The 23,324-nt window shown below is 42.2% G+C and overlaps 1 protein-coding gene across 1 annotated transcript in view; it reads left to right on the top strand.

The window, feature by feature from the left end:
- Positions 1-1,152: 1,152 nt before the first annotated feature.
- Positions 1,153-23,324, top strand: part of LOC117255830 (E3 ubiquitin-protein ligase pellino homolog 1-like) — a 28,932-nt gene continuing 6,760 nt past the window's right edge. The window contains exons 1-2 of the mRNA XM_033625035.2: positions 1,153-1,379; positions 18,483-18,665. Of these exons, the coding sequence (XP_033480926.1) occupies positions 18,580-18,665 (86 nt within the window). The 5' untranslated portion in view covers positions 1,153-1,379; positions 18,483-18,579. The remainder of the gene's footprint in view (positions 1,380-18,482; positions 18,666-23,324) is intronic.

Raw genomic sequence — 23,324 nt, 5'->3', positions numbered from 1 at the left:
ACCTTAGGTGAACATACATTCCCATGCGTCTATGGTAGGATACTACCTAAAAGGAGGATTTTGAGAAACTTCTTGCTCTATTTCCTTTAAACAATGAAAATTCTTGCTGAGAGTGTATTCACACATACAATAGTATCTATAAAGCTTCACTCCACTGTTCTTTACCCTTCCTAGGCCACCACACACAATAAAATTTACCTGGTCTTTGGGGTCCGTCACATAGGGGTCATGAGTCAAACTATGGGGCTCCCCATCACTTCTTATTGCCTGGGCGAGTGTTAAATGACTACATAGCAAGCATTACACGGCATCATATCATAGATAGTGAGGGGTGAGTGCAGTTGGACCACTAGGCCCTGAAACCCAGTGGTACAGGGTACCAATCCTGCACCCTGACTGCAACGTCAGACCCATTGGTATAGCTATTAAGAATACACTCTACCTTGCTACAGCTATCCATCATAGTGTTGAGCATTGAAGACAGCCACATAATAATTCCAGGGAAGTAAAAGTCCTCTGTAGCTCATATATTTAGAAATAAAAGCATAAAATACCCCATAGTCCCATTGTAACTCAACTGAAACTTATTGACTAACTGGAAATTTAAGACTCGACTAAGTCCCAATGTCCTCTACAGAGGACGTGATAAAAAAATAAATAAATAATATTTTTGAATTTTTTTGATGCAAAATGTTTCTTTCAAGTCTAATACTTAAATTACATAAAACAAATCTTCATATCAAAACTTTTTTTCTTCTGGGTCCCAGGAGGATATAAAAAAATAGAATGATATAATATTATATCTTATATAGTAAATCAAATAATAATATATTAACAATGAAATTTTGTGATTAAAAAATATTTGTTTTGTTAATTAAATAAATTCAAATAAATTAAGTTAAATTCGATGAAATTGAATTAAAATTAAAATTAATAAAACAAAATAAAATGAAATAAGATTAAATTAAATTAAATTAAATTCTGTTACCGACAACTGCTTATTATATTTTTATTACCAGTTTAATGTTCGTCATTCTCGCTGCATCACCTAACACTACACATTATTTCACCTTTGAAATACGGGTTCTGAATTTGCTGTTTTTATTTTGAAATGTGCACCGGAAGTAGGTGCAGTTTACTTTGAAGGCTCAGGTTCCGGATGCAGTTCAGTTGGTATCAGCGCAGAGCAGACGGAGCCGAACCTCACTGACTTTTTATTTAATGTAACGAGTCAACTACCGGCTAGAGAACACGTTAAACTGCCCGGGTTACATTTAACTAGCTAACTCAGCTAACTGCTCAGAAACAGTTAACACCGTCGGTAACCGGAACGGACACATCCAGGAACAGAAAATGCTTTAGGACGACCGGTAACTTCGGTAAGTTTGTTGTTTAAAAAGTAGTTTATATTCATTCTTACTAACGTTAACAGCTGCTAACTATGCTAAGTGCTAATAAACGAGCTAGTTAGCTGACGAATTAGCAACTTTATGAGTTCTTTACTTGAACCGACCAAAAATCATACACGTTAACGTTAACTAGCTAACTGCTGTAACTTACAACGTTTAAATACTAATAACAAGTATTTCCGCATGCTTTTTAATATAGATATCCATAATTAAAAGTTATTATTAGGGAATAAAGGTTGTGTCTCTCTCAGAAATATCCAATAATGCTAATGTTCCTATGTTAAAGTCATGATGTTTAATGGTGGTGTGTTTATGTTGATATTTGGGTAATTTTTTATTATTTTATATAATAATAACAACCATAGGCATCACTTAAATACTCTTATAGTGACTTATAATGTAATTATAATGATAAAAGTTTAATCTTTAAATGTTTTTCTTTGTCTCTTCAAGTGGCACTATAATACTCCTATACACTGTATTGTTTTTATATTTTCTTCAAACGCGTGTGGTACTGACGTCTGATTTTAAATGACCAATTTAACCACTAAATAGTTATGATATACACTTCTCCAGGTACTTTGATCATAGCGTATATATATGTAGCATGTGATCCCAAAGTACTCCTTTACTCTATGATGTTTTTACATTTATGTATATGGACTTTATCAGTCTGAATTTTAAGTTAGCTGTCTTTTAAAAAGGTAATAAATATCACCCCATGCATGTAAATTTTTTGCCATACTATATATGCTATAGTTTGTAGTCCTTGAATACTCCTACACTCTATAATGTTTCTAGTCTGAATTTTAAGTTGCCTTTTTCACAGAGTGATCATAAATATTATTCTACATACTTTTTTGCCATAGTGTACGTATAGTATAGTATAGTATAGTATAGTATAGTATGCAGTATGTTATCCAAAAATACTCCTGTACTTCATGATGTTTGTGTTTCTCCATATAATTAGTTTATGAGTCTGAATTTTAAGTTGCCTTTTTTAGCATTTATAATTACAACTCCACGTACACATGCGTTTCACCATATTGTACGTATATGTATTATGTAGTCCTACGCAGGGCTCCAGCAGCGGTTGTGGTTGTCACGCCGGTCTGTCCGTCTCTTTGTGGCCCAGCTGGCCTCTTTTGTTCAGACCACACAAACTGATTAACATGCACCATCCTACCAGAGCATCTGTCCCCACAGACGCTGCTTTTGTTCCCCATGTAAAACTTGAAAGTTGGCCCTTTTTGTCCAACTGTCCGCTCACATTTAAAGCTTACAGACACGTCGTCAACCCTCTTCTCCACACGCAGATGTTGACTAAAACCTGGAGAAAGTTTAGTGTGGGTGGATTAAAGCAGTGCTGAAGCAGGGGGTGACCAGAAGTGATGGTCACAGTTCAAGCTGTCACGTTTGACCTAAAGCTGGGCGAAAGGGTGGAAGTTCGTATCACCACCTATTTTACTTTATGAAATATAGCATTAGCCCCCTACGAAAAGGAACAGAGAAACTTTTTTCACAGAAAAACACATCACATATAATGTACCTATTGTTTAGGCCGTTATCTACCATACGATGTATTGGGATTTGGGTTATTTACAGCCTCGACTAAACCATTTCTTGTGGGAATCGCTGTGATATGGAAATAATCTGAATTTGACACAAGTCACAGCATGACAAATGTTAAAAAAAAAGAATAAAAAAAAAGAATAGATAAGATAATCAACCTTATGTTAAAAGCAACAAATTGTTACGCATTGCGCACAATGCATTAAACACAAACCAAACTCTTTTTATGTGCAAAACATGAACCTTAATTTAATTTAATCTTGATTGAAATGAACATGTTCTTGAACTACACCTTGAGTTATTGATTCACCAATGATAACTTTAAAGGTCCAGTGTGTAAGATTCAGGGGGGTTTGGTGGCGTCTCGCGGTGAGGGTTACAGACATCAGGTAGCTTAAACTTTTCCCGGTTAGAATTCCTTCAGTGCTCATTGCTAAGGAGGTTTTAACCAGGAGCTGAATTATTCTAGAGGTCTCTTCCTCTTCAAAACAAATGGACTAGATGATTAAAACCGGTAAAGAGATTGAAAAAAGTAGTTTCAAGTTACGAATTAGTTTTTTACTTTGGCTGTTAGCCCAGCACCTGCTAATATGTGCTCACCTTTTTTCTCTGGTAACTGAAGATTCAGATGTTTAGGAGGACTGAATTATTATGAGCTGAATTATCCACAGAACTTTCCCCTCTAAAACAAATGGACCAGGTGATTAAAACACATTGCAGAGGGGCTGCTGACTACAATGGCCAACGCAAAAACATGAATATCTCTCTGGGGAGCCAGGGTTTGTTTTGTCCGTTGTGGGCTACTGTAGAAACTAGGGATGTGCGTAATTAGACGTCTGAACGATTAAACGTCCGCCCCCTCGCTAGTCGGCACCACAAATATTAGTCGGTTAAACCAATTGGTGTTTTATTCATGTACGAGGCCGCTTAATTGTCATGCAGCCGCCCGCCACTAGTGGTTGCTACAGAGCCGTCAGACAGCAGTCCCCCTCCCCGCAGTAATGCTCCAGTAGACTGGAGTTTTAAATTGGAGAGATGTCCTCTCACAAAACTTTTGAGATGCTATATTATCTGAGATTGTCAGATAATGTGCAGGTTTACATTCATACCGCACGGAGCAAAGTGTTTCGTACTTCAGCAGCATTTAAAATCCAACATGGTTGTTGAAGATTGCGATTGACTGTTTTCTGAGTGTTTTCCTTTTTTTTTTTTTTTTTAGACTAGACGACTAGTCTTAATTCAAATTTCCGTTTAGTCAACAGAGAAATTAGTCGCCAGGAACATCCCTAGTAGAAACATGGCGATCTTTGTAAACAAGGACCTGCTCCCTGTGTAGATATAAATGTCTCATTCTGAGGTAACAAAAACACAGTGATTCTTATTTTCAGGTGATTATACACTAAAGAAAATATACTTGTTATATTATAGTCTGTTTCTGCCAATATACCCCCCTAAATCGTGCACACCGGACCTTTAAGCCACCAGATTATTATATTGAACCATCACCCAGCCTTGTTAAGAGATTCCCAAAACTTAATTATGATGATTTTATAATGATTTGATCTGATGCTTTACGTCTTTTGTGCTTTAATTCAAAGATTGATGAATGACCTGTCTGTTAATCTTGTTACATGTGTCCTAATTTTGATTCTAACTCATCTGAAATAATCTATTTTAAACTCAGTTAGAAGCAGTAATGAGACCAGACTATTGCCCTAATCTGCTTGTAACTGAATTATTGGTGCACACTGACGGTATTGTGTCTCTGACCTCCCTCCAACCAACACACACATCCACACTCCGCCTGTTCTGGAGACAGTTTGATGTGGTTGACAGGCTGCTCACTGATACCTCACAGCCACAGTCTTTATCTCTGTCTGTTGTCATTGAGAACTGGGTTAGTTTGTGTTTGTGTGTGTGTGTGTGTGTGTGTGTGTGTGTGTGGGTGGGTGGGTGGGTGGGGGGGTATTTCCTCTTCAGGGTTGGTGTGAAGACAAACCCGGCTGGTGTTGCCCTCTGCCAGTAAATCCGCCAAACCAATAAATCGGTCAACCTCTCGTAAAAATATCTATTGCTCTTTATTGTCACTTGTAAAGCCAGTTATTTTATCAGGATCCCGTAGGAATGATGACTCAGTTTTTCCAGTGATCTGATTAGTTAGTAGTTTGGCTGATTGCATGTTTTTATCATATCCTCTCACGTGAACCTGCTCCTGGGCGTGTTAGCCACGGCGTGTATGTTACCATGGTGATCTACCCCTGTTAAAAGCAAGCCAGCTTTGTGATACCGGAAAACCTGAGTCGAGCCCAGAGATAGCGGTCTAACCCAGTTATTTGGCCTCGCAGTACAGTTCCCCAGGTGATGTTAGTGAAACCTGCTGTGTTGTTTATTTCCTCTCTAGATAAATAATTCACAAGTTTAAATTCACGAAACATGAGGCGTGAAGCAACACAAAAAAAAAAACAATTACAAAATGCCGCCTCCAGCTGCTGTAACGCTTTCTGTGTGATCAGGGCCTCAGTCATCATACCCAAAATACTGATGATCATTTATAAGAAATCTCATTATGTAAATATTTTTGAAAGCACCACAAGCATCACAATATCAATATCGAGGTAATATGGTGATATTTGATTTTCTCCACATCGCCCAGCTCTACAACATAGACACAGACATGAACTCAGTCATTAGATACTTTGGTGCATTAATATTTATATTATCTCTATATTTTAACGTCAGCACTATTTTAAGTCTTAAATCCGTGACACTCAGCTTACGGTCTGCAGGTCAAATCTGGCCCCGACAGGACACTGTGTTTTACAACTCTGGATATTTAGACACCAACATCATCAGCTGCTCCATCTTGTCTTCTTTCTGCTTCCATGATGAATTTCAATACTGTGAACTCAGAGCAAAATCTGTGCACGTTCACATGGGCGGCATCTGCTTCATACCCCTGCCGCCATGTTCAAAACCGCTTCCCCTCTGCCGCCTTCCCCATCTTGAGATCTTGTTTATTAAATCAAGTGCAGGGGGAAGTGGCCCCTGAGCAAAACAAGTTGAGTATCCCCGTCGTAGATTCTCATTTTTTACTTGCATGATTTTCTTTTTATACATATGTAAAGAGTTGGAGGTTGTTGGAGGGAGCCTGAGATTAGTGTTGTAAAAAAAATATGTATTGGTACGATATTTGAATACTCATTTTCCACAGTATTGATACACCAACACCAGCTGTGCCTTCTCATTCAGTCACTCTGCTGCTCTCTGCTACTAACCAAGTCATTGTTTTCACATCATAGCCTTGTTATATTTATCTTTTAATAAAAATGTTAGAAATTCAAAGTTACAAATTCCAGTATCATGAGATCTACGAGTTTTATTGCCAACTACTGCCGCCCTGTAATTGTTGTGCATATGATAATAAATAAATAACTTGAGCTAACTTGAATGATGTCAAGAATCCCCCGTTGCCATGGTGATGTCGGCAAACTGTAGTCAAAAGTAGGTTGTGTAACCTCGACCCCATGCAGCTTTGTGTTGTTGATCAGAAACCATGAGATCTGAGTCACATGTGAGGGATAAAATCAGCTTTGAGCCGCGGCGTGAACAGCGCAATTCACCTCCATGTCAGACTCGGGGGGACGCTACGTCTCCGTCACGAGAGGAAAGGGACGCACAAAAGAGCGGTTGTTGTGGAGGAGTGAAGTCACTTTAGAAGTCGTCCTCTTTATCTGGTGTCCAGTTACAGGCAGTGAATGGGTCTCTGTCCTCCTGCAGTTCACTGGCTGTATTCATGGCTGCTGAAATAAGCTGATGGAGGGGTGAGGCGCTCTTTTCATGATACGTGGACCTATAAATGTCTTTCACCCACTGAGTGCAGCAGATTTCCAACAGGGCTGCAGGGTTTCCCCACAGGAAATGGGATAGAGGAGGTGGGAAGCATCGGTCTGAAGGAGCACTGAACTGCAGTGTGGAAGATTTCAGCCACTGGTTTTACTGCAGACAAAAATAAAATAACTTCCTGATGAGTCATTAATACAATTAATCATTAATCACTGACTCACAGAGGTTAAAATACAAGTTCAGCTGATCAACACCTAGCTCTAAACCAAGATAGAAAGATACTGTATTTTTTCCAGGTGAGAAGCTTAAACGTCACAACAGCAGTACACGAACAAACCACATGGTACAAAGAAAAATGCAAAGAAGGGATGCATGTAAATATCAGCACATCATAGGTGTTGGCGGATATGATATTGGCTTTAAAATGAAATATTGGAATTAGCCAACCCGCCAATTTCTGCCGAAATGACAAACCAATTTCTTTTTTTTTAACTTTCAGTAAAAGTAGCTGTCAGTAAGTCATTGTGTACAAAAGGCAAATGATAAAGCACAAGTAACAAAACAACACATCTGAAAGATATAAGTATATATGAAGAATATAAGGGGCAACAAACAAAAGAAGGATAAATAGACGATGAAATAAATATGTGTAACCCTTCCACAGTCGCCTCATAGTGCCGTTATTACCACCAGAGTAACGGAGCAGAAAAGATAACTGTGGCATGCTGGTAAATGACGATTAAAGCCCCATTAACCAAAGATAACATGTCTGTGTCACTCTGCAGTTACACCTCCAAAACATGAGTCAGTGGCGGAGGTTTCTGTGAAGTGCTGTGAAGTTTAGTTGATTTATAACACATTAAACACACATTAAACATGGCTTAATAGAGACAGTTTCAAACACAAGTACACAAATCAGCTTCACTATAACTCGCAGCATTCACAGACAAACACTTGTCTTTATCTGGACACATTTTCCCTAGTGGCTAGCAGACTTTTCCTCTACTCATATGAAGCCAGGGACAACAGTAACACTTAACAAAGGTAACGTTACAACATTTAGCTCCATTACAGCTCACAAGGTTCACTGACAAAACAACTGTCTTATACTAAACACGTTTTCCAAACAAATCCAACATGCTAACTTTAGTAGCACAAGCCTATGGCATTTTACATTGTATAAATTAGCCTAGCGAGGAACAGAGATTTCCTCTGCTCATATGAAGCCAGGATAAATCACACACAAGACTTAAAGTGCTATTTTTGTGGAGTGTCAGCTAGGGCTGTACCCAAATATTCAGATATTCGAATATTCGTTTCTTTGGGTAGGTATTTGTGCTAAATGAAATTAAGAAAGTAGGCTCTGTTAAGCACATGCATAAATGTATATTATATATATAAATGTATTTTATATAATAAAAAGTATAAGAAATATATTTCACTCTGCCAGAGATTACAGAAAATGTCATTACAGGTCCAGCTGGTGAGTCAGACTGTAACAGTTGTGATGTTTTCCTTCACATTTCCCAACTAATTTGGGATTAACTGAGCTGTTTGCTTTGACCTTTCCCAACTTGTACATCTCAGAAGGTTCCACTGACGTCTTCAAATGTCTTTTTTTGTTCATTCAACAGTCCAAAACCCAAATAAATTCAGTTTACCGTCATGTAACATGCAGGAAACTGAACAAGAGTCACATTATAAAGCACTTTGATTTAAGAAGAGCTACATAACTGCAGTTTATTTACATGTGACAGACGTATTCTGACGCATCTCGTCTTGTGATCAGTGTAGCTGCTAACTGATGACCTAAACAGTCATCTCACTCATGAAAGCTGCCCTGTGGAGTTTTCTTGTAAACAAACATAGTGTCTGTTTACGTCCAGTGTTGCTCATCAGAACACAGTGTACACACGTATTGAATGCAGTTTTTTATTCATAAAACATTTGCAAAGCTGTTTTTTTTTCTTCAAATTTTGGACCATGTTTTATTTACGTTCATGTTTACTCAGTAGCTGTCTTCTTCTCTGCCTTTGTTGGTGTATTGCTGCATTTCTTGATGTGTCGCCTGTAGACCAGTGAGATAGTGTGAAACACAGTGATAGTGAATAGTGATATTTTCTGGAAAACATGAGTTATAACGTGGTACGTTGAAGCGTACCAGAGAAAACTTGTGAAGGTTTCTGGGTGCAGTGTGTCCTGAAGGTACTGATGTCATATTTTCAAACCAGGCTGATAGCTGTTAATATACAGTACAGGCCAAAAGTTTGGACACACCTTCTCATTCAATGCGTTTTCTTTATTTTCATGACTATTTACATTGTAGATTCTCACTGAAGGCATCAAAACTATGAATGAACACATGTGGAGTTATGTACTTAACAAAAAAAGGTGAAATAACTGAAAACATGTTTTATATTCTAGTTTCTTCAAAACAGCCACCCTTTGCTCTGATTACTGCTTTGCACACTCTTGGCATTCTCTCCATGAGCTTCAAGAGGTAGTCACCTGAAATGGTTTTCCAACAGTCTTGAAGGAGTTCCCAGAGGTGTTTAGCACTTGTTGGCCCCTTTGCCTTCACTCTGCGGTCCAGCTCACCCCAAACCATCTCGATTGGGTTCAGGTCCGGTGACTGTGGAGGCCAGGTCATCTGCCGCAGCACTCCATCACTCTCCTTCTTGGTCAAATAGCCCTTACACAGCCTGGAGGTGTGTTTGGGGTCATTGTCCTGTTGAGAAATAAATGATCGTCCAACTAAACGCAAACCGGATGGGATGGCATGTCGCTGCAGGATGCTGTGGTAGCCATGCTGGTTCAGTGTGCCTTCAATTTTGAATAAATCCCCAACAGTGTCACCAGCAAAACACCCCGACACCATCACACCTCCTCCTCCATGCTTCACAGTGGGAACCAGGCATGTGGAATCCATCCGTTCACCTTTTCTGCGTCTCACAAAGACACGGCGGTTGGAACCAAAGATCTCAAATTTGGACTCATCAGACCAAAGCACAGATTTCCACTGGTCTAATGTCCATTCCTTGTGTTTCTTGGCCCAAACAAATCTCTTCTGCTTGTTGCCTCTCCTTAGCAGTGGTTTCCTAGCAGCTTTTTGACCATGAAGGCCTGATTCGCACAGTCTCCTCTTAACAGTTGTTCTAGAGATGGGTCTGCTGCTAGAACTCTGTGTGGCATTCATCTGGTCTCTGATCTGAGCTGCTGTTAACTTGCGATTTCTGAGGCTGGTGACTCGGATGAACTTATCCTCAGAAGCAGAGGTGACTCTTGGTCTTCCTTTCCTGGGTCGGTCCTCATGTGTGCCAGTTTCCTTGTAGCGCTTGATGGTTTTTGCGACTCCACTTGGGGACACATTTAAAGTTTTTGCAATTTTCCGGACTGACTGACCTTCATTTCTTAAAGTAATGATGGCCACTCGTTTTTCTTTAGTTAGCTGATTGGTTCTTGCCATAATATGAATTTTAACAGTTGTCCAATAGGGCTGTCGGCTGTGTATTAACCTGACTTCTGCACAACACAACTGATGGTCCCAACCCCATTGATAAAGCAAGAAATTCCACTAATTAACCCTGATAAGGCACACCTGTGAAGTGGAAACCATTTCAGGTGACTACCTCTTGAAGCTCATGGAGAGAATGCCAAGAGTGTGCAAAGCAGTAATCAGAGCAAAGGGTGGCTATTTTGAAGAAACTAGAATATAAAACATGTTTTCAGTTATTTCACCTTTTTTTGTTAAGTACATAACTCCACATGTGTTCATTCATAGTTTTGATGCCTTCAGTGAAAATCTACAATGTAAATAGTCATGAAAATAAAGAAAACGCATTGAATGAGAAGGTGTGTCCAAACTTTTGGCCTGTACTGTATTTTGCAGCTCTGTATCTCAGCTCGTGGAAACACAGAATAGTCATCATCATCTTCACCATCTCTTCATCGTGCAACATCCTAACCTCAGATATTTTTTTGCTTTGACATTAATACCAGTAACTCTTGATACTGTTTTTGTTTCCTGTCATTTGACTCTTGTGATTTTATCTCGAGTGTCTGTTAAAAAAGGAAACGTGTCAGAGTCAGGCCTCGAGGTGGGTGTTTGTAACCTTATTTATCATGTTAACACATAAAGCTGTATTTTACCCCTACTGATGAGCGGAGGGGTCTGAGAAGATCGTGATCATTAGCTCAAAAGGTCACCAAGAGATGTCATCACTTCCAAACTATCACTCATCAACATGGTATCTTGAGCCAACATTTGTAAACTCTTCAGTTTAAATGTCAGACATTTAACCAATAGGAGTGGGAATCACCAAATGACCCATGATATGATATTATTGAGATATTACAACATGCTGAGTGTTGCGATACAATATATTGCAACTAAATGTGACACAGAGCAGACAGACTGACCAACACTGTTATAACACCTGTCAGAAATGCTGCATACACCTGACAGACTGAACTGTGGGCAGATTAAACGCCCTCTGAGAGGACAGATGAAGCACCTGAACACTTCTCATGCAGGTGTCCTGCTGACTGAATGACAACACACATGTTAGACGTGTTGTCTGTTACAGGAGGTCTGCAGTGTTTGCTCTGCTGTGACTTTGGTGTCCTGAGACAGTGTCTCCTGTCCTCTGTCAGATAATGTCCCGCTCTAGTTTGGAGAACGTGAGACAGTGTCTCCTGTCCTCTGTCAGATAATGTCCCGCTCTAGTTTTGAGAACCTGAGACAGGGTCTCCTGTCCTCTGTCAGATTATGTCCCGCTGTAGTTTTGAGAACGTGAGACAGCGGTCTCCTGTCCTCTGTCAGATAATGTCCCGCTCTAGTTTGGAGAACGTGAGACAGCGGTCTCCTGTCCTCTGTCAGATAATGTCCCGCTCTAGTTTTGAGAAAGTGAGACAGCGGTCTCCTGTCCTCTGTCAGATGATGTCCCGCTCTAGTTTGGAGAATGTGAGACAGTGTCTCCTGTCCTCTGTCAGATAACATCCCGCTCTAGTTTGGAGAACGTGAGACAGCGGTCTCCTGTCCTCTGTCAGATAACGTCCTGCTCTAATTTGGAGAATGTGAGACAGTGTCTCCTGTCCTCTGTCAGATAATGTCCCGCTCTAGTTTGGAGAACGTGAGACAGCGGTCTCCTGTCCTCTGTCAGATAATGTCCCGCTCTAGTTTTGAGAACGTGAGACAGGGTCTCCTGTCCTCTGTCAGATTATGTCCCGCTGTAGTTTTGAGAACGTGAGACAGCGGTCTCCTGTCCTCTGTCAGATAATGTCCCGCTCTAGTTTGGAGAACGTGAGACAGCGGTCTCCTGTCCTCTGTCAGATAATGCCCCGCTCTAGTTTTGAGAACGTGAGACAGCGGTCTCCTGTCCTCTGTCAGATGATGTCCCGCTCTAGTTTGGAGAATGTGAGACAGTGTCTCCTGTCCTCTGTCAGATAACATCCCGCTCTAGTTTGGAGAACGTGAGACAGCGGTCTCCTGTCCTCTGTCAGATAACGTCCTGCTCTAATTTGGAGAATGTGAGACAGTGTCTCCTGTCCTCTGTCAGATAATGTCCCGCTCTAGTTTGGAGAACGTGAGACAGCGGTCTCCTGTCCTCTTCCAGATAACATCCCGCTCTAATTTGGAGAACATGAGACAGCGGTCTCCTGTCCTCTGTCAGATAATGTCCCGCTCTAGTTTGGAGAACGTGAGACAGCGGTCTCCTGTCCTCTGTCAGATAACATTCCGCTCTAGTTTTGAGAACGTGAGACAATGTCTCCTGTCCTCTGTCAGATGATGTCCCACTCTAGTTTGGAGAACGTGAGACAGTGTCTCCTGTCCTCTGTCAGATAATGTCCCGCTCTAGTTTGGAGAACGTGAGACAGTGTCTCCTGTCCTCTGTCAGATAATGTCCCGCTCTAGTTTTGAGAACGTGAGACAGCGGTCTCCTGTCCTCTGTCAGATAACATTCCGCTCTAGTTTTGAGAACGTGAGACAATGTCTCCTGTCCTCTGTCAGATGATGTCCCACTCTAGTTTGGAGAACGTGAGACAGTGTCTCCTGTCCTCTGTCAGATAATGTCCCGCTCTAGTTTTGAGAACGTGAGACAATGTCTCCTGTCCTCTGTCAGATGATGTCCCGCTCTAGTTTTGAGAACGTGAGACAGCGGTCTCCTGTCCTCTGTCAGATAACATTCCGCTCTAGTTTTGAGAACGTGAGACAATGTCTCCTGTCCTCTGTCAGATGATGTCCCACTCTAGTTTGGAGAACGTGAGACAGCGGTCTCCTGTCCTCTGTCAGATAATGTCCCGCTCTAGTTTTGAGAACGTGAGACAGTGTCTCCTGTCCTCTGTCAGATAATGTCCCGCTCTAGTTTTGAGAACGTGAGACAGTGTCTCCTGTCCTCTGTCAGATAATGTCCCGCTCTAGTTTGGAGAACGTGAGACAGCGGTCTCCTGTCCTCTGTCAGATAATGTCCCGCTCTAGTTTGAGAACGTGAGACAGCGGTCTCCTGTCCTCTGTCAGATAATGTCCCGCTCTAGTTTTGAGAACGTGAGACAGTGTCTCCTGTCCTCTGTCAGATAATGTCCCGCTCTAGTTTGGAGAACGTGAGACAGTGTCTCCTGTCCTCTGTCAGATAATGTCCCGCTCTAGTTTGGAGAACGTGAGACAGTGTCTCCTGTCCTCTGTCAGATAATGTCCCGCTCTAGTTTGGAGAACGTGAGACAGTGTCTCCTGTCCTCTGTCAGATAATGTCCCGCTCTAGTTTGGAGAACGTGAGACAGCGGTCTCCTGTCCTCTTCCAGATAACATCCCGCTCTAATTTGGAGAACGTGAGACAGCGGTCTCCTGTCCTCTGTCAGATAATGTCCTGCTCTAGTTTGGAGAACGTGAGACAGCGGTCTCCTGTCCTCTGTCAGATAACATCCCGCTCTAGTTTTGAGAACGTGAGACAATGTCTCCTGTCCTCTGTCAGATGATGTCCCACTCTAGTTTTGAGAACGTGAGACAGTGTCTCCTGTCCTCTGTCAGATAATGTCCCGCTCTAGTTTGGAGAACGTGAGACAGTGTCTCCTGTCCTCTGTCAGATAATGTCCCGCTCTAGTTTGAGAACGTGAGACAGCGGTCTCCTGTCCTCTGTCAGATAATGTCCCGCTCTAGTTTGGAGAACGTGAGACAGCGGTCTCCTGTCCTCTGTCAGATAATGTCCCGCTCTAGTTTGGAGAACGTGAGACAGCGGTCTCCTGTCCTCTGTCAGATAATGTCCCGCTCTAGTTTGGAGAACGTGAGACAGCGGTCTCCTGTCCTCTGTCAGATAATGTCCCGCTCTAGTTTGGAGAACGTGAGACAGCGGTCTCCTGTCCTCTGTCAGATAATGTCCCGCTCTAGTTTGGAGAACGTGAGACAGCGGTCTCCTGTCCTCTGTCAGATAATGCCCCGCTCTAGTTTTGAGAACGTGAGACAGCGGTCTCCTGTCCTCTGTCAGATGATGTCCCGCTCTAGTTTGGAGAATGTGAGACAGTGTCTCCTGTCCTCTGTCAGATAACATCCCGCTCTAGTTTGGAGAACGTGAGACAGCGGTCTCCTGTCCTCTGTCAGATAACGTCCTGCTCTAATTTGGAGAATGTGAGACAGTGTCTCCTGTCCTCTGTCAGATAATGTCCCGCTCTAGTTTGGAGAACGTGAGACAGCGGTCTCCTGTCCTCTTCCAGATAACATCCCGCTCTAATTTGGAGAACATGAGACAGCGGTCTCCTGTCCTCTGTCAGATAATGTCCCGCTCTAGTTTGGAGAACGTGAGACAGCGGTCTCCTGTCCTCTGTCAGATAACATTCCGCTCTAGTTTTGAGAACGTGAGACAATGTCTCCTGTCCTCTGTCAGATGATGTCCCACTCTAGTTTGGAGAACGTGAGACAGTGTCTCCTGTCCTCTGTCAGATAATGTCCCGCTCTAGTTTGGAGAACGTGAGACAGTGTCTCCTGTCCTCTGTCAGATAATGTCCCGCTCTAGTTTTGAGAACGTGAGACAGCGGTCTCCTGTCCTCTGTCAGATAACATTCCGCTCTAGTTTTGAGAACGTGAGACAATGTCTCCTGTCCTCTGTCAGATGATGTCCCACTCTAGTTTGGAGAACGTGAGACAGTGTCTCCTGTCCTCTGTCAGATAATGTCCCGCTCTAGTTTTGAGAACGTGAGACAATGTCTCCTGTCCTCTGTCAGATGATGTCCCGCTCTAGTTTTGAGAACGTGAGACAGCGGTCTCCTGTCCTCTGTCAGATAACATTCCGCTCTAGTTTTGAGAACGTGAGACAATGTCTCCTGTCCTCTGTCAGATGATGTCCCACTCTAGTTTGGAGAACGTGAGACAGCGGTCTCCTGTCCTCTGTCAGATAATGTCCCGCTCTAGTTTTGAGAACGTGAGACAGTGTCTCCTGTCCTCTGTCAGATAATGTCCCGCTCTAGTTTTGAGAACGTGAGACAGTGTCTCCTGTCCTCTGTCAGATAATGTCCCGCTCTAGTTTGGAGAACGTGAGACAGCGGTCTCCTGTCCTCTGTCAGATAATGTCCCGCTCTAGTTTGAGAACGTGAGACAGCGGTCTCCTGTCCTCTGTCAGATAATGTCCCGCTCTAGTTTTGAGAACGTGAGACAGTGTCTCCTGTCCTCTGTCAGATAATGTCCCGCTCTAGTTTGGAGAACGTGAGACAGTGTCTCCTGTCCTCTGTCAGATAATGTCCCGCTCTAGTTTGGAGAACGTGAGACAGTGTCTCCTGTCCTCTGTCAGATAATGTCCCGCTCTAGTTTGGAGAACGTGAGACAGTGTCTCCTGTCCTCTGTCAGATAATGTCCCGCTCTAGTTTGGAGAACGTGAGACAGCGGTCTCCTGTCCTCTTCCAGATAACATCCCGCTCTAATTTGGAGAACGTGAGACAGCGGTCTCCTGTCCTCTGTCAGATAATGTCCTGCTCTAGTTTGGAGAACGTGAGACAGCGGTCTCCTGTCCTCTGTCAGATAACATCCCGCTCTAGTTTTGAGAACGTGAGACAATGTCTCCTGTCCTCTGTCAGATGATGTCCCACTCTAGTTTTGAGAACGTGAGACAGTGTCTCCTGTCCTCTGTCAGATAATGTCCCGCTCTAGTTTGGAGAACGTGAGACAGTGTCTCCTGTCCTCTGTCAGATAATGTCCCGCTCTAGTTTGAGAACGTGAGACAGCGGTCTCCTGTCCTCTGTCAGATAATGTCCCGCTCTAGTTTGGAGAACGTGAGACAGCGGTCTCCTGTCCTCTGTCAGATAATGTCCCGCTCTAGTTTGGAGAACGTGAGACAGCGGTCTCCTGTCCTCTGTCAGATAATGTCCCGCTCTAGTTTGGAGAACGTGAGACAGCGGTCTCCTGTCCTCTGTCAGATAATGTCCCGCTCTAGTTTGGAGAACGTGAGACAGCGGTCTCCTGTCCTCTGTCAGATAATGTCCCGCTCTAGTTTTGAGAACGTGAGACAGCGGTCTCCTGTCCTCTGTCAGATAATGTCCCGCTCTAGTTTGGAGAACATGAGACAGCGGTCTCCTGTCCTCTGTCAGATAATGTCCCGCTCTGGTTTGGAGAATATGAGACAGTGTCTCCTGTCCTCTGTCAGATAATGTCCCGCTCTAGTTTGGAGAATGTGAGACAGCGGTCTCCTGTCCTCGGTCAGATGATGTCCTCATTATATGAACGATATGAATCCACTGAGCTTGGAGTCCAGGCGTCACAGGTTAACGCCACCCTTCCTGCTGTTCTCAAAGATTCCTCAGCTTTATGCTTCACTTCTCTAGAGCTTGGGTACGGCTGTGTCGGTGAACAAATGTGGGGGCGGAGTCACATACCTGGGTTCACATGTTTTTAGCATGTAACAGTGAGAGGTGAGCCCTCATGTTTGTGGTATTCAGAGTATTTTTATTCTCATATGGCACAAATCACGTTGTGACAACGTGTCATATCCAAGTCCTTCGTCCCCTACTGTTAAAAAATCCAAAATAAGTCCAGACTATTGCGAGACTATGCTGTATTGATTCTTCCTCCACCCATGTTAAATAAGCTATGTCATTGTCTCCATTGAGTCCAGTAGCTTAGCTAAACAGTGGCTAATCGGTTTCATTTAATTCAGTTGGAATTTTTCTTTTTAAACTGTGTTTGAGTTGTGAGGATCATAGTGATGGGAAAAAAGGTGAAATGAAGAAATGTTTTTAGTAATGATATCAGTGACAGGTAGAGGTATTAAAGCAAACAGATGTTCAGTCAGTTGAATTCTTGGAAACAGTTGTCTTTTTTGGCTTTTGTGCACCACAAGGTTAATGTCTGTCATATGTTTGGTATGTTCTTTACATTGTTTGTTCTCATTTCTGTCATGAAAGCTTAGAAAAAAAGCTTCTAAGTGGGTTCAAAGTTGAGTTTATTTTGTCAAACTACAGCTCCCAAGGTCATGGTTCATGTTGGTGGTTGTCCGATGCAATTAATTTGGCAGTTTGGCTTTATCAAGATAAATAATTTTAGATATGAAGCATCTTGTGGTCTTGGTTTTTTATCTCTTAAGGGTGTTTACTTCACTTCAGTTTAGCGTTTTAAAAGTTCATCAGTGGTTTCACAAAGATAACACAAACACTGACTATAAACATAAAGATGCTGCCCACGGTAAATTTTAACACCAAAATCTTAACACCAAAATGTTTCATGTGGGACACTTCTTGTAGAAACCTCCAAGCAGATTTGCAGATTTTGCAGACTCTCCACAGTATGAACAGTGGTTACATGAGCCTCAAAACCAGACACAACTCAGCCCTGAGCAGAGTGACCGTCCTCTACCTATTCACATATATGGAGTTCGTTGTCGAGCTGCGAGCGTCACGTATAGTAGGGTTACATTCCCAAAGGTTTATGACAAAATCACTTGACGACACGAGAGAGGAGAGGGAGAGACGCTGTGCTGCTGCCAGAGGAGCCGCTGAATGCGTTCCCTCTGAGCGCTAAGAGAAGGAAAACATTCAGGACACCACAGTTTATTCCACACTACTGAAGCTGCTCCTCTCTTTGGAACCACTGCAGAGTTGCTAATAATTTCGCTGGCAGCCATGATTGTTGTTGCCGTGGGTAACAGCGTGACGTCAATATGCCAAAAAGTCAAAATACCACGAGTATCAGCGTAAGAATTTTTCATATAGATTTGGCCTGTGGGCAGTAAATTGAGTATCACTGCTCTATTCCATTGAGAAACCAGAAGATATGATTCGTCATAACAACCATTTTTGAAGCTCCTGGAGGTTTTTGGATCGTCCTCGGCCTTTTGACATCAGAGTCATGTTTCTGAGTGACACTCGGCCTGTTTTATTTTCATGGCACAAAGGATCATAACATCAGTTCCAGTTTGCTGCTCAGTGAGTCACCCGTCACAGACGCACACCTAACAACCCCGCTCAGTGTACTGGAGTGAATTCACACATTGTCTCAGTGTTGCTCCCAGCACAAAGACAGTGTGGGTGTATTGTAGTGATGAATGCTGTTGTGTTGAAGCCTCTGTGTGTGTGTTTGTGTGAATGTCTCAAGAGTGTTTGTTAAATTTTAAATGAAACCTCCAAAGTGATGTTTTTCCTGAAAACTCAAACTTATAAAATGACTTCTTTTGTTTGTGTGTGCAGGTGATGTTTGTACCTGCGCTGATGGAGACGCTCTGAAGGTGACAGTGGGAAAGACCTCATCCTTCCTCCCCCTCCTCCCCCCCTGAAGGCTGCACAGATGTTTTCTCTCGGTCAGGAGAACATCCCCACCTCCCCTGCTTCCACCAAAGGACCAGTCAAATATGGAGAGCTCATTGTGCTCGGGTAAGAAGCTCTCTGAGGAGCTTTAACAGCTGCGCTCAAAACTTCTAAATCAAGATGGAGAGTTTTAAAGGTTGTGCTTGTTTCAGCCTTTTAATTACTCGTATATGTGCACTTCATGTTACTGCTGAGCGTTTGATTCTCTGAAGAATAAAATTTGTTTTTAGATCAGGTTTGTTAAATTGTACAAAAATAAGGCCCTGTTTATACGTACACAGATGTTATTGTGAACAGATATCCTCTATGTTTGGGCCTCTTGTCCACATGCTAACAGAGTTTTAGGTCACTAGAACAAATATTTTTTTAAAACACCTTCTAAGGTGAAGATTTATCAAAACTCTGGTTACTCTTTATCTGTGTGGACGTGTTAAATGTGGAGCCAAATATAAATAAAATTGTGCCAAATCTTTCTACACAAAATCAAATAATCAGAACACTTCACTTTCACTTTGTGCCACATTCCTGTTAATTAAAAAAATCTTTTCATCAAAATAAGACTTAAAATAAAGTTCTTTTTCACCTGAATGCAGTACATCTCCTGTGGATAGGTCTCTGCCGCTGTATTATTTTTTACAGCGGTCACGGTACGGTGACATGCCGCAGCATTGCTGTCATAGTTTTCTGAGTTGACACGGGGAAGCGTGCATCTGCTCAGAGACGAGAGGCTCGTGCTTGTGACAGTGCAAGATGTAAACTCTTAGCAGTAGATGCACACTTTCTTCTGATACAGTTGGCAGGCGTAGTTCAGTAGAAAGAAAATGGTTCCTATATGAAGCTGCTCACAACAAGGTCTGTGGATTATCTTGAGAAACCTGGTCATAATTTCTGGAAAGAGACGCTGAGTTTTTTAAATGTTTTTGTGGCACTTTGAGCTCCACAGGCTGAGTACCATCTAGCTCCATTACATTGGAGAGAAGGCAGACATCTCCACCACTCAGCAACTCACACCAAAAGTATCCAGACTGATAGATAGCACGACAGGTGAGAGGAAAATATGTGATTTTGGGGAGAACTGTCCCTTTAAGTGTGTAAAACCCTTTAGGTGCAGATAATAATTTGAACACTGCCAATTTTGTTCAGATAAAAAGGATCAAACAAATAATTTGAGCTCAGTGTGCCGTGTAGCATCTTTATGAGCAGTATGAAAATGTTCAAAACTCATCCATTTAACGTGTGGAGAAACTCCACCACAGCAAAGAATGCAGCTGACTTCCTGACTGAAGGCCGTTCACTGTGGACACAAGAGAGCGCCTGTGGTTCAGGAAGGTGGAGAGACGTCAGGAGAGTTGTGGCTGCTGTGGTTTCAGACCCTTTGTTTGCTTTCGGATCATAGTGTCCGCATGTGGAACTCAACAATCTGAGAGAGCCAGTAACTGGCAATTACACTGGTCACAAGGTTTAATTTTAAAGAGCCATATAGTTTGTGAAAACAGAGGTTGTGTTATATGTCATGCAGTGGAGCCACAGTGGAGCTGGGGTGGTCTGAGTTTGTCTAAGAAAAGGAGGTGGGCGTCTCTTTATCTGAAACGCAGGAAGTTTGCATTATCCAGCCAAAGAATGGCTCCACTTTTAACTGAACTCAAATGTTTACTTAACCCGTGGTTGGCAGCAGTCTGGCTCTGAAGATAACCTCCAGCTAAACTTTAAATTAAAGGTCCAATAACATTCAGCTTTCATAAATGCACAACAGCTCAGGACGAGAATAACGTTCTGCAGATAAATGTTTTCAGTTTGAGTTGTATTTAACAGGCGTCCTGATGGATAAATAATAAACCACTTCACCACAACGTCCTGCTTTTAAATGTGGACTCAATCAGTCGTTGCTCTTTGGCCTTCTCTCCCCCACAGAGCTTCCTGTCTCCAGTGAAAGCTGTGAAAGAAACATTTGGGAAATATGTTTGTTTGACTTGACTTTGGACCAATCCTTGATTACATTTTGCCTTTAGTCTCTAAGGATCCACTGATAGAACGATTCAAAAAGTGTTTCTCATAATTCTCATAATACTGGATGAAGGTGTGTTGTGTTGGTTTGCTGGGTGCCGTGAATCGACCGTCAGAAGGGGCACATGATGTGTCTTTAACCCCCTGGAAAACACTTGGTTGAGCGCTGGGTAGAGCTGGGCGATTTATTGACTATGTACGATAGATCGATATATTTTCAAGCAAGATATAAATTTAGACAACACTGTTTATATCGATGTAGGGTCTCAGAGAGACACAGAGCTGCTCCTCTGTTTAATCTGTCTGTTCATTCGTCTACAGTGTGACGTCGCTCTATATGTTGCACGTGCTACGCTACATCAGTCTGAGAGAGTTACCGCAGCACACGTTCAGTACAGCGCTGCACTGCTAGTTTGTGTGTGAGGTGGATCATCGCCATCCTTCTTGGTAGTTGTAGTCTGTTTTGTGACACTGAGACAGCGCCTGGATGCAGGCGACAGATGTGTTTAATAAAAGCAGTGACAACACAGACGCTTCACATACAAGACGTATAATGAAGGCAAACTGTCTCTGTTTCCATCTCTCCCTCGGCCTCTCTGTTCATGTTAGGTGCATAAACATGATTAACAGCCTGAACAAATTAAAATATTTAAATCATTTTCCAGCACTAGATTCATTTGAAAGGCCATGGAAAGCGACATTATTCCTCCAGCAAAGCTTTTTAATTACAATGGATTTAGGCCGACTTGATACCTTTATACTCATGTTATAGTTTAGTGTCCTGTGCTGCAAACCTTTAAACCTCTGTAGCTCCAGTGCTGTGTGCAAAACGTAAACGTACAGCCCTGCTGTTTATTTTATATCATTTATAATGTTGTGCAGCTGTCTTTGTATTTTATTCTGGTCACAGTCTGTTTTTATAAAAGTGCTTGTGCTTGTGCTATCTCAAAATGTGGCTTTGACTTGCAGCTGAAAGCATGACGCCCATTTCATAGAAACTGCCGATATATATATATATATATATATATATATATATATATATATATATATATATATATATATATATATATATCGTGTATCATATCATACCATATCGCCCAGCCCTAGTGCTACTCTTGCTGCTAACTCTGACAACTTTTAAGATTGCCGAGGCAGGTTGCATTTTAGGTTGCTAAGTGACCATAACCAGATGTCCTGAGTGCAGAGCTGATCTTCTTCCAGGCGTTGTTTTGTAAGTATTAGGCCAAACATATCGTCCGTGGGACAGATGTAAAGCTCTGACAGCTCTGCACTTAAATAAATAACTTCCCCTCCATATTTATCACAGACTGATATTTACGGAAGAAGGGAAGATATCTGTCAGCTGTAATTGGTTGTTCCTTGTCACATGACATGCGGTACACGCTCCAAATGTTGATCTCAGGGTGCAGCCGTAGCGCCCTGAAAAATAGGCGCTCAGGAACACGTGTGTGGCGCTCAGGCATCGCTCTGGTGTTTGAGCGCAGCTGCTGCGCGTCTACATTAAAAACAATGAATCTGAGGGCATGTGTACGGCCCCCAACTCCCTCCGTCTCTCTCGTTCTCTGTTTTGCAAAAGTAGACTAATATTCATGATGGATAGAATAAACGGTTTCCAAGTTTATTTGATTGATGATTTGATTTTGATTGATATCCTAGCAGCCTGTTTCCCATCTTTGATGAACAAGAGGTTTGTGTGAAAGGAATTAAAGGCTTGTCCCGTATGGACGCTTGTTTCAAATATACACCGGTTGAGTTTAGTTATTGAAGCAATATGTGCTGATATGTGGGCATATGTAGACCTTACAACATCTACAACAATTTACTTACAGACTTAAATCACTGACAGTAGAAGTTTTATGTATTTACATTAAAAATAAATGTCATTATTATTAAAACACCATCTGATACTCCCACCCTGCGCAGGTACAGTGAAAGCTCACAATGCTATTTTATAACCAGCAACCTTATTATGCCCCTAATGAAGATGTAAAGCCGTCCTACATTAGTGAACTCTCATTTAAATCATACACGTTATCTGAAGCACACATTACCTTGTATTTGCATGTGGGGAACTCCCTGCAGAATCCTTTCGGCCGTACCTACATGACAAGTGGAGGTCACAGCTATCAGCCGCTATCGGAGCCCCGTTCCCTCATTATGGTAACTTGTATAAAGTCCTTATTGGCCAAACAGATGAACCGGTCGACCTCTGATCCATAATGCAAGTCAGGATGTTTTAGAAAATGCTGTTAGGTGTTACAATATGTTTTTGAAATTAGTAAGAGCATTATTATTTCTGTAACTTAACATTCAGTGAAGGGCACATAACAACTTGTTTAAGGCACAAAACACAAAGATCAGGACTTTAGACGTGTTTGTCTTGATTTAGGATTTCATGACTTATTTTGTGTTTTGCCAAACAACGACTTCGTCCCACCTCTGGTAGAAAGTGTTTATTGTTTGGGAGCAGCATAACTCAGCCTGAACACTGTTCAATGTGTTGAGAAACTCCACCACAGTGAAGAATGCAGCTGACTTCATGACTGAAGGCCATTCAGTGTGGACACAAGGAGCGCCTGTGGTTCAGGGAGGTCTGCTGCTGTGGTCTCAGACCTTTTGTTTGCTTTTGTATTATTGTATCCAGAGCTGAATTAAAGCTGTCTGGGACCCTGGACCGTCACATTGCAGGGCTTAAAATAC

This window comes from Epinephelus lanceolatus, chromosome 3 (genome assembly GCF_041903045.1).
Source record: "Epinephelus lanceolatus isolate andai-2023 chromosome 3, ASM4190304v1, whole genome shotgun sequence".
Classification (NCBI taxonomy): Eukaryota; Metazoa; Chordata; class Actinopteri; order Perciformes; family Serranidae; genus Epinephelus; species Epinephelus lanceolatus.
The sequence above is the reverse complement of the archived record's forward strand: the minus strand, read 5'-3'. Positions and strand labels throughout refer to the sequence as shown.